The 12,477-nt window shown below is 37.2% G+C and overlaps 1 protein-coding gene across 3 annotated transcripts in view; it reads left to right on the top strand.

Moving 5' to 3' along the window:
• Positions 1 to 9,879, top strand: part of LOC127947435 (synaptotagmin-7-like) — a 104,748-nt gene extending 94,869 nt beyond the window's left edge. For all 3 annotated transcript variants that reach the window (XM_052544551.1, XM_052544552.1, XM_052544550.1), the window contains 6 exons: positions 4,227 to 4,338; positions 6,170 to 6,437; positions 6,575 to 6,744; positions 6,874 to 6,988; positions 7,080 to 7,279; positions 8,552 to 9,879. In XM_052544551.1, coding sequence (XP_052400511.1) covers positions 4,227 to 4,338; positions 6,170 to 6,437; positions 6,575 to 6,744; positions 6,874 to 6,988; positions 7,080 to 7,279; positions 8,552 to 8,656 — 970 coding nt within the window. In that variant the 3' untranslated portion in view covers positions 8,657 to 9,879. The remainder of the gene's footprint in view (positions 1 to 4,226; positions 4,339 to 6,169; positions 6,438 to 6,574; positions 6,745 to 6,873; positions 6,989 to 7,079; positions 7,280 to 8,551) is intronic.
• Positions 9,880 to 12,477: the final 2,598 nt, after the last annotated feature.

The following is a 12,477-nucleotide window of genomic DNA, read 5'->3' as shown; positions in this document are numbered from 1 at the left end:
TTGAGTTATTTTGTTGTTTTGGGTTTTTCTTGCTACTGATTTGTTATCACTTGCATTATATTTGTATTAATGTCAGTTGATTACATAGTGATAGTACCAGGGGTTTCTGTGTCTGTAAAGGCTCTTCAAGGCTTATCAATGTTTAAGACTCGTTGGCATGTGTAAATCTACAATGTAGTGATAAATAATGACAGTATTAATATTTCTACAGTGAGTCTTCAATTGTTCAATTGTTGCTTTGGGAATTCTATTTCTTTTAAATATCAGCCTGGGCACTTTGTATTCAAACATTTATGTTAATAAGTTTGTTTATGATGAATTTTTAAAACTGGTGGTGTGGTGTGGGTTATCATGATGTTTTTATCAGCTGTTTGGACTCTCATTCTGACGGCACCCATTCACATCCATTGGTGGGCAAGTGATGCGATGCTACATTTCTCCAAATCTGCTCTGATGAAGAAACAAGCATATGTACACTTTGCATATTTTGATTTCTGGGTGAACTATTAATTACCCTCATTAGGGTTCAAACCTTAAATGTGCTTTCAGACACTAAAATTCACTCCCTGCTTTCTGTCGTTATCATTTCTCCATCTGTTTTCATTTCTTCACCGTTCACACCATCTTCATGGCAGCTGAATGTGTGTGAGTTCAATAAGATCGAACTAACAAAGAAACTAATTCATTAACAGATTCAGCCAATCATGCTGCATTCAGTTTACAATTAACCAATTACTGACACTGCTCATGAATATTAATGAGTTTCTGAAGATTTATAGTCCTTGTCTCTCTCCCCTCCCGAGCTGACCTCGTGTCTGTCGTCTGTCTGTCGTCTGTGTGTCTGTCTGTCTGTCGTCTGTTTGTCTGTCGTTTGTCTGTCTGTCTCTGTCTGTCTGTCTGTCTGTCTGTCGTCTGTTGTCTGTCTTTCTGTCTGTCTCTGTCTGTCTGTCTGTCTGTTGTTTGTCTGTCTGTCTGTCTCTGTCTGTCTGTCTGTCTGTCTGTTGTTTGTCTGTCTGTCTCTGTCTCTGTCTCTGTCTGTCTGTCTGTCTGTCTGTCTGTCTGTTGTTTGTCTGTCTGTCTCTGTCTGTCTGTCTGTTTGTCTGTTGTCTGTCTGTCTGTCTCTGTCTGTCTGTCTGTCTGTCTGTCTGTTGTTTGTCTGTCTGTCTCTGTCTGTCTGTCTGTCTGTCTGTCTGTCTGTCTGTTGTTTGTCTGTCTGTCTCTGTCTGTCTGTCTGTTTGTCTGTTGTTTGTCTGTCTGTCTCTGTCTGTCTGTCTGTCTGTCGTCTGTCTGTCTGTCTGTCTGTCTGTCTGTCTGTCTGTCTGTCTGTCTGTCTGTCTGTCGGTCGTGCTTTGCCTGCTCAGTGCTACGTCTGTGTGTCTTCAACAACACAGACACAATGTTTCCGCTATCTGTGTGGCGGCTTTTGAGAAAATGAACCAAGAACAGAAGTGACACCATTGAGAGGATGTTTTCCTGAAGCAGATGTGTTGACAGACAGACGCTTCATGGTTTGTGCGTCAAGCTCCTGCTCGACTCAGCGCCGTCCCCTCGGGCCTCAGACGCTCTCCTTAGACTGGTGGGGATCCAGCTCCCAATATGATTGATTTAAAGGCATAGTTCACCCAAAATTACACTCCTGTCCTGATCGACTCACCCTTGTGTTGTTTTCGGTTGGACATAGAGTTAGTTAGCTCTATCTATCTATCTATCTATCTATCTATCTATCTATCTATCTATCTATCTATCTATCTATCTATCTATCTATATCTATCTATATCTATCTATAATGGTGCACTTTTAGCTGTATGTGAGAAGACGTCAGTGATTTGGTGATTTTAATTTCAGTTTCTATATTTGTTTATTTATTCCTGCCTGGCGATATGTAAAAAGTTTAATAGTGAATATTGATTTAAATGTCATTATTTTATTTTATTTTATTTTTGTGGTTCACGTCTGGCTTTGTGCACAGAATGTTTCAGTGAACATTGATTTAAATTTCTCACTTTTTCTCGAAAAGCTAACCATTTGACTTCTGAGCTCTTTGAACATAGCACATAGGTTATAGAAACTAGATTTTGGTGTTTTTATGTCCTTTTTGGAGCTTGACAGCAGTGCTAACTTTCATTGTATAGACCATTCAAAGGACCGTTCTTCAAAATATCATCTTTTACGTCCTGCAGGTTTGGAATGACATGAGGGCGAGTCGTTTGCCTTTTTTAATTGAACTATTCTTCATATGAAGAAAAAAGCCTGCCATTGGCTGTCCCTGCCAGTCTAAAGACAGTCCGATCCTCCTGAATGTCTCTCTTTACCCTCCTGCTCTCTCTGTTCGACTGTATGTGTCATTTGCTGTGCTCTTTTACACTATTTGTTTACTCCTTCTCTCTCTTTTGTCTTTCCAGTGCCCATTTTCTCTCTTTCCCTTCAAAGCTTCACCTCACTGGAAACCAAACGCTTCTTTCCTGGTCTCTTTGTCTTTCTTTTCCGTCGTTTTTTTACTTTCTGTAGAACTAATGTCCAGTGTTTCTGGCCCTGTGTGTGTTTTTGTTTAACTCTCCTTTCTTTCTCTGTTTCTCTCTGACCAACTGACTGCAGGGTTTCTTGTCTTTCCAGATGTCTCTCTCTCGCTCTCTCTCTCTCTCCTGCAGCTGTGCTGGTTTGGTTGATGTCTCTCTCGTGGTTTTGTTTGATAATCTTCTGCCTTTCCATCACAGAAAAAGCGTCTCTCTTTCTCTCCTTTTACACTGTCTTATGTCTCCTTTCTCCCTCCAGCTGTTACTGTGTCTCTGTTTCATCTTTATCTGTGTGCCACCTTCATCGCTTTTCTATGTTCATCCTGTAGTCGTCTTGTCTCTCTCTCTCAGTCTTTCTGTTTGTATGTGAACTGTGTCTGATCACTCAGTTTCATTCAGACGTCAGCATTTGTCCTGTTCACTTTCTCTGTCTCTGTGCTCTTTTGGCCCCTGCTCTGCTTTAGTTTGCTCCTGTTAACTAGTTCAGTAGTTTAGTCAAACATTAAAGGAATGTGTATGGGTTCAGGACAGGTTACGCTCCATTGGCAGCATTCGTGGAAAAATGTTGCTTACCACAAAAAATGACTTTAACTTTACTGTCACGACCACAAGTTATCTACTTACAAAAGTTATTGGTAAAAATACTCTAAAACCCCGCCGTTTTATTTAATTTAATTTATTTTTATTGTATTTTTTTCTGCTCTTTTTTTTAAAGCCAGAATATTTAAGAGTCCAAATATTTTTTTGCAGTAACACATTTATTTATGAGTGAGTGAGTTTTTTATTTTATTTATTTTTTTTAAGTGTCAAAATTAATCAAAATAATTTCTGTGGAAGTACACATTTTATTCTATTTAATTAAATTTTATTTTATGTTTAATTAAGCAATGAGTCAAAATTTATTTCAGTGGCATTAAACCCTTATTTTATTTATTTTTGGTAATAGAGCAATTAGTCACAATTATAACTGTGGCAATACAAAATGATTTTATGTATTCGTTAAACTAAGTAAAAAAAAATTGTTTAACAGTATACATTATTTATAACGGATTCATAAGTTAATTAAATAATTATTTTCTGTGGTAATAAACAATCATAAATGCCTATCAACCATTTTAGCTTGTCCTGAACCCATAGTATTCCTTCATGTAGATTTTCCCGCCCAGGTTATCCGTCCCAATCCGACTTCGGACAGCAGCCCTTGGAAAACACAACGGACCACATCGTGACGTGATGAACTGACAGATTTTAATGTTTGCTGAGACATTAATAACCCTGAATATTTGTCAGTTAATTGTGTCTTTTGTATGTTTTGATTTTATTTATTTTCTATGGCTGTGCTACAGCATAAACTGAAGTTACATTTTGTCTCACAATGTTTTTATGTTTTGTAACAGCAAATGTGTAAAAGTTTGAACTACTGTATGTGATTTTTCTTTTCTATTACTCTGTCGTGGCTTTATTTCATTGTGTTCGAGCGATTGAAAGTTATACGCATTCTCATGCTTGTTTTTAAACTGTCTTCTTCATATTCTTGTCTGTTTCTAAACTTTGTGACGAAGCCGGTCAGAATAACACGGGCTAACGCTTTTAAAGGTCATCTGGGTTTGAAGGTTTGGTTCTGTGGCAAAGAGAAAGAAACGCAGAGCAAGACACACAAGACTGGGATGTTTAGTGACCTCTGTTTGTCTCTGTTTGTCTCTAACCCTGCAGTAGGAACATGGGGAATAAGCCAGCTAACAGTCCTAAGGGTCAGCCGCCAGACGCCGACGGCCATTCCTCAGTGTCTGACCTTGCCAACTCGCTCACTGGAGACATGGTGATGGTAGGACAGTGTGTTTGCATGTAGCATCCTGGTCTCATAACGTCTGAATCACATTGCAGTTCATTCAGCCCACTTAGACAGGAAGAAGTAGTCTGAACGACATGTAAAGTAGCCAGGGGAATATGTATTATTATTATTATTATTAACTAATGGGAAGACACTGATAAATAGGTGCTTTTTTAGCGTTTAAATACCTGTTTCTCAAGGCAAGATACTACAGGATTTTATTTTATTTTTTATGCACTGGTCAGTTTTGTATGTAAGTCTGTTTATGTAACGATGAGCCAGAGACGTTCGGATCCATATGCAGAAATTTTATTAAGAATGGTCAGACAGGCAATAATCAGTAACGGTGTCAGGGCTAACCAGGATCAATAACAGAAACGAGCAGAAAATCAGAGTCGGTAAAACAATCCAAAGATCAGGTACGGCAGGAACAAACACAAGGAAAAATGCTCGGAAATGTCAGACAGGCTAAACAAGACTTCGCAATGTGGCTGTGTGGAGGAGAGTGTAAATGAGGTGCAGGTGTGGCAAGGAGATTAGCTGATGAATGAGGTGCAGGTTTGGCAAGGAGATTAGCTGATGAATGAGGTGCAGGTTTGGCAAGGAGATTAGCTGATGAATGAGGTGCAGGTGTGGCAAGGAGATTAGCTGATGAATGAGGTGCAGGTGTGGCAAGGAGATTAGCTGATGAATGAGGTGCAGGTGTGGCTAGGAGATTAGCTGATGAATGAGGTGCAGGTGTGGCTAGGAGATTAGCTGATGAATGAGGTGCAGGTGTGGCAAGGTGATTGTGATGCAGAGGCTCATGGAAGATGTAGTTTGGGTGTGGTGCAACAGATGAGAGGTGCTAGTGTCCGAGTGATATGGTGACATCTGGTGGTTGATGGGTGGATTGGTCCTGAGTGGAGTGCCCTCTACTGAAGTTCATGGGCACTCCAGCTAATGATCGTTGACATATTACACCACAGAAAATAAAGAAAAGAAAAAAGGGGGAAAAGGAAAGTTGTGAATTTATATCTTGCAGTTTTGAGAATAAAAAGAAAGAATTGTGATTTAAAAATTTCAAAAGTACCTTTTTAAGTTTTTAATCTGTGGTGGAAACAAACAATAAATCAAATAGATACATCTGATGCAAACTCTCAATTGTGGGAAAAACGTCAGTATTCTGAATTTAAATCTCATCATTCTTTCTTTTTTTCAAAATTCTGAGTTTAGATTCTGATGTTTATAAACTTGCAATTGCAAGAAAAAAATGAATAATTGTGAGTTGTTGTTTTTTTCCTTAAGTGGTAAAAAAACTGAATTTTGAAATGTAAATTCAGAATTCTAAGAAAAAAAAGTATTAATTTTGAGTTGTTGTTTTTTTTTAGAATTGATCTTAATTAACAATTAATTCCTAAAAACATTAAATTACTGTTTTCTTTTTGTCTGTTGACAGTATTTTCTGATTGATTGAATGCTAAAAATACATAAGCAGATCCCTGCTGTAAAAACCTCTAATATATGAACAAAATGAAAGATGATTTTTTTATCTTGGTGTATCCAGTGTTCAGATTTCTGTTCTGGAAATGTTTGCAAATTAGTGCATATTTAATAAGATAATGCATTCATTAACATATTTAAAACTAACATGTCAGAAAACATGTAATACAAAAGATCAAAGTATAGTGATATCTGTTAGCTCATTTTTTCCTTTAGTCACCTGTGGTGTCTTGCCCTAGATATCTTAAGAGTGTCTGTGTGTGTTTGTGTTTCTCGATTAAAAATTACAGCAGGCATCTTCAGTTCTTCACATTCATCTTTCTCTCTCTCACACTCTCTTTAGTTGTCTCCAGGGTCGGAAGACGATGATCACGAAGGTCCAGTGAGCGAGAAACTGGGCAGGATTCAGTTCAGCTTGGGCTACAGCTTCCAAGACACGACTCTGACGGTGAAGATACTCAAAGGTCAAGACCTGCCCGCTAAAGACTTCTCTGGGACGTCCGACCCCTTCGTCAAGATCTACCTACTTCCCGACAGAAAGCACAAACTAGAGACCAAAATCAAGAGGAAAAATCTCAACCCTCACTGGAACGAAACCTTTCTGTTTGAAGGTCAGTTTTTCACGCTTAATTGTCAGGAAAACAATGTTGCAATACATAAATGTTCTGGTTTTATTATGCAAAACATTTTCTTTTTAATTTGGGATGAAGTATGTCTTGTGGATGAATCTAATCTCTCACGTCTTCAGGATTCCCGTACGAGAAGGTACGGGAGAGAACGCTGTATCTCCAGGTGCTGGATTACGATCGATTCAGTCGTAACGATCCGATCGGAGAAGTCTCGATTCCTCTGAATAAAGTGGAGCTCGGACAGCTGAAGACGTTCTGGAAGGATCTCAAACCCTGCAGTGACGGCAGCGTGAGTCACATTTGTTTCACACAAGGAAAGCAAAACCTAGGACTAGTGCACTATATTACTTTATAATAGCTTGGTGCGAAATTGATTTCAAATCTCTCAGATTCGTGTCTGTTTGCATGTGTGTTGTAGGGAAGTCGTGGAGATCTTCTGTTGTCTCTCTGTTATAACCCCACTGCCAACACCATCACTGTTAACATCATAAAAGCTCGCAACCTCAAAGCCATGGACATCGGGGGCACCTCAGGTACACGTATTATAACAAACACATGTCGTAATCAATGAACACATGTCTCATTTGCATAACTCACAGGCTCTCGTTCTCTGATTGGCTGTAGACCCCTATGTAAAAGTATGGCTAATGCACAAAGACAAGCGAGTGGAGAAGAAGAAGACAGTGACCATCAAACGCTGCCTGAACCCCGTTTTTAATGAATCCTTCCCTTTTGACGTGCCCGCACATGTTCTCCGAGAGACGACCATCATCATCACCGTCATGGATAAGGATCGACTGAGCCGCAACGATGTCATTGGAAAGGTATATGAATAATATTAAAAGTAGTGCTGTAAAATGCTTAATCGCGATTAATTGCATCCGCAACATTTTTGTTTTTGTTTACATAATATATGTATTTATGTTGTTTATATTTATTATGTCTATAAAAAATACACACACATGCATGTATATATTTCAGAAACTTATGTTTGTTTTTATATTAAATACATTTATTTATTTATAATATACATTTTATGAATATAAACATAAGCATGTAAATACATGTAAATATTATCCAAATTTATATTGTATGTGTGTACTAATACTGAATATACAAAATAAATATGCAAACAAAAACGTATATTTTGGATGCGATTAATCATAATTAATCGTTTGACAGCACTAATTAAAATACATATTTATTATCAAATTATTTTTAGATATTATAACATGTACTGTATACAATCAATATAATTGAATATATTATTGTCAAAATTTTATTTATTTTTACAATCTGAACAGCATTTGTTTTGGCCAAAAATACTCAAAAAAAATAATTAATTAATAACATTATGTAATACTAAATTATATAACTTCTTTAGAAACATAGTCAAAAATGGCAGCATTTAACTACATTCTTTGAAACAAAAAGATGACGTAAAATGCAGTGCGTTAATCAATTAATTGATTAATTGGTTCATTTAAAAATGAATCAGAGATCCCAGTGCCTTTTGGAACAGACTATTGAAGATCTTTATAATTAGCTTGAGATGCTACGACTATAATATATTTATTTGAGTAAATAAATCATATATATTGTATATTAAATAATAAATACATATAATTCAATAATTAAAATAATACTTTTATGTAATAATAATACTAAAATATATTAATAAATAATATTTATACCATTGATTAAATATATTGGTTAAATTATTTATATTCTTTGGTGACAATAGGGTTGGGAATAAGTTCGGTTTTAATTACTAGAACTAAATTATTTTCTTAAAATTCGATTTTATTAGCAATTTTTGAATATCAGCATTTGTTCACTGTTACATAACGTTGCACTAAAGTCCTTCAACCATGTTTACACTCCACAATTCAAAGGTCAAAAGACGCACGACAACACAAAACAGGGTTTTTCAAAAGTACTAAAAGAATCGTTAATGGAATTGTTTGGGAACCGGAATCATTTGGTGGAATTGGAAACGAATTGGAAACCCTTTCTAGTTTAGAAAAGAGCGGGAACCCTGCTGTGTCCTCCACTCTTGTTTACCATCATCTCCTCTCTTTCGTTCTCTCTCTTAGATCTACTTGTCATGGAAGAGCGGTCCTGCTGAGGTCAAACACTGGAAGGACATGTTGAGCCGGCCGCGCACAAACGTGGCGCAGTGGCATGCCCTCAAAGCTTGATTCGCCCTCTCCATTTCCAATTTCTGCCCCCCGAACCCCATTTGACATTTGACCCGAAACCCCGTCCTTATGCACAAGACAAACTTGCTGCCAGGCGGCACAACACGGGTACTTTTAGCCATCCACTCTTGTAACCTTTAACCTTTGAGCGTCTCTCTCCTCCACTTTGGGCTTTACTCTGGTAACGTAGTACAAAACCTGCTTGTTCACTAATCACACCAACGGTTCTTTTGCGCATTAGCATCCGCTCTGGACTCTGGGATTGTCGAGGAATCCAACAAAGCCATTTAAAGATGCTCTGAAAGCGTTCGCGCTGCAACTACACGTTACCAGGATGTTGTTTCCTTCCTGTTTAGATTTGTCTCTAGTGTTCCTCAGGCTGGAGAGGTCCGACATCTTTGGGATGTGTGAAGGCTTCACCTCGGCCCAAACCCTCGTCTCATTCCACCAACCCTGCGTCTAGACCCAGAGGCTCATGGGAGCTCATTTGGCAGCCTTTAAATTGGCCACTGCTGAAACAGATCGAGTCGCAGGAACTCAAGGAGATGTATTTTTCCAGGTCTCAGACGTCCCATGTGAGTCCAACAGCCCCGGAGGGCCGCGGTAATTAAAGCCATGAGGGGAAACGAGACGCCCTCTTTCCATTAGCAGCCTCTCGTTTCTTTCAGTCTCCATTTATAGTTGTTTTTCTCAAAATCCCTGACCTCTCCAAGCCTCTTTCCACATCTATCCCACTTGACCTGATTTTCTGTACCTTCGTTCCTTCTCGCTTTCCGATTGGTTCAGCTGAAACCCATAGATATTGAAAACCTTACGCCATCTGGAGATTTACAGACAGCAAATGGACTTCATCCTCGTCCTTTTTGCTTTTTTCTCTCTGTGGTTTCTCTTTATTGCTGGCACAATAGTAGTGAAGTCCCTGTTTTTCTCGGGATCCCTTGTCGTCCGTGTGCTGTGAGTGATGTGTTGTAGACCCAACCGAAATATCGTTAAAAAACATTAACCACCAGGGCGGAAAATAAAACTACTTTCTCAAAGAAGCGTTCCAGGTTTTCTGGGACTTTTGGATGGAATCCTGATGGAAGGGGAAAAAAACACTTGATGTCATCTTTTTTTCATCAACAGACCTTTAAAGAAACCAATCAGAATTGTTCTTCCAGATTTGCTGTGAAATAAAGAAGAAAAGTTGATTTAGCGTCGCGTGCGCCGGATAGTTCTCGCCACACTTTGCTCTAGTGACATGTTTCTTTGTGCATGTGTGTGTGTGTGTGTGTGTGTGTGTGTGTGTGTGTGTGTGCTGATAGGGGCTCATCCTTTACAGAAACCCTCCAGTTAATGGGAAAAACCCACCTTTACCTGTGTAGGTGTGCGTATGAGACTGTTTCAGGAGGTAGATGGGGATGAATCTCACCTAAACATGACCTGGTCACATTTTACCCCCAAAATCAAAAGAAAAGAATACTAAATGATAATTTGAATAAAGAAAATGGAGACTGATTTTAAGCACAATTAAAAAACAAATCATGAAAAACACATTTACCCCACAAATGCTCATTACCATAAATAACTAATAATTTATATAAAATATAAACAAGTATCAAATAAAGCTGTACTTATATATATATATATATATATATATATATATATATATATATATATATATATATATGCAAACACAACTGTAATTAAAATGACAATAATTATAACATATTTCTTTTCAAAAATAAAATAATTGGTATCACACATTCTTACCCAAATTATTATTAAATGATTTAATTTCTTCTGTATTTCTTGCTATTCTAAATGGTGATTCTGATTACTCTAATATGTTTTTTTTCTGCCTAGATTATAGTTGTGCAGTAAATATAACTGCACACCATGTCTGAATATTTTACAATTTAAATATCTAATGGTAATGGGGTAAATGTGTTTAAAGGGGTCATATGATGCATTTTCAGTTTGTTCTTTCTCTTTGGAGTGTTACAAGCTCTTGGTGCATAAAGAAGATCTGAAAAGTTGCAAAGACTAAAGTCTCAAATCCAAAGAGATATTATTTACAAAAGTTTAGAGTCCCAGTAAAACGGTTTGATTAAACACGCCCCCACATGTCTGCATCACTATGTGGAAATATTAGCGTGGTGCCGCCCAAAGAAGGTGTGTTTTCGGTAACACAGTTAGTGTTGAAGCAGCCATGTCAGGGAGATGTGTGTGTGTCTAGGAGAAAGAAAAAGCACTTTAATTGTCCTTCCGAACGTAGATGCATTTAGGAATATCTAAGATTACAACAGAACAGCAATGCATTTTATGAATGACTGTTTCGTGAATCTAGGAGAGGAGGTCATTCTGACTTTGCTACGACAATCTGGCCCTTTTTTTGCACGTTGTGTGTGTGTGTGTGTGAGAGAGAGAGAGAGAGAGAGAGACGGTCAGCTGTCTAAACCGTCTGTGGCTTGTGTTCTGCAAACACTGTGTGTCACGCGACTCTGTTCCTCTTTCAGGCTTGAACTGATGGTAAAACTAAGGACAACTGTCTTAACATTTATTTTGAAAGATGAAGCTCGGGATTATAGAAAGGGGCGTTACATTTCTGATGAGCGCTTGTGGTGTTCGGCCAATCACAGTGCACTGGCTCAGCTGGCCAATCAGAGCAGACTGCGCTTGTCAGAAGGAGGGGCTTTGTAGAAAATGACGCATTTGAGAGAGACCTACAATAATGTACAGTATTTGAAAAATAATGTTTTTTGAACACTAAATACACAAAATAATGATCTTTAAAAAAATAATCATATGACCCCTTTAATTGTCATGAAAATAATGTAACAATTGCATAAAATGTTAATGGCCTGAAAAACAGGCTTTATTTTCTTTATGTAAAAAAATTACATTTATTTATATTTCTTTCTTTTGATTATGATGTGAAATATGACCCAGACATGTTCTTGACAGATTTTTGCGAGATTCACCTGTGTGTGTATTACATTAGTAAAGTGTATCTTCATCGATGTTAAAAATAATCAAAGTGTGTGAATATGCTGCTCTATTTTCCCATGGCTTCCCTCCGTCTTATAATGACACTCTTTTTCTCTTTTCTCCTCTGAAAAGAGTTGGAGAAATGCGAGCTGCACTTTTTAACGACGTAACACCGAGAAATATATTAGCAATTGTTAATACAATAATAAATAGTTTTTGTATTTTAGGGGGAGGAGGATTTGAAAAAGCAAACGGTGATTTCGGGGAGGCTGGACTGGGATGGACAGACGATCTCTGTCTTTCTCTTTCTTTTAAGAGATTTGTTTTTCTGTATGTGAGATCGGTGAACAGGACAGACTATTTTACACCTAAATGTCAGGAGCTTCGTCAAGTTTTTGTAACACTCACTAACAATAGCAGATCCAGAACAGACGAAAATACTTTCTAGCTAATAGCAAAATATCTCCATTTATGGCTGCCAAATTCAATTTGAGACTAATATGTTTAACATCAAATTTATTTTGCATAGTTAATGCATTTATTCTGTCGAATTCATATTTTTAATATTAGTTTCAGTAATATTGATATACTATATATCACTAATCTGTAGATGCATGCTACTTTTTTTATGTACAGTACCAGTCCAAAAATTTGGACACGTGTATTTATTTATATTTTTATTTATCTTTGTGTCTTTTTAGTATTATTTATTATTGTTGTTGTTTTTTAAATTGATTTAAGAATAATAGTTTAGTCATCAAAGTATTGATTAACACAACTAAAAATATAGGAATATATAGCCAAAATATATGCCATAAAGGAACACTCTTAGATTTATTATTACGATTATA

Source organism: Carassius gibelio, chromosome A25 (assembly GCF_023724105.1).
Source record: "Carassius gibelio isolate Cgi1373 ecotype wild population from Czech Republic chromosome A25, carGib1.2-hapl.c, whole genome shotgun sequence".
Classification (NCBI taxonomy): domain Eukaryota; kingdom Metazoa; phylum Chordata; class Actinopteri; order Cypriniformes; family Cyprinidae; genus Carassius; species Carassius gibelio.
This window is presented reverse-complemented; position numbering and strand designations above follow the sequence as displayed.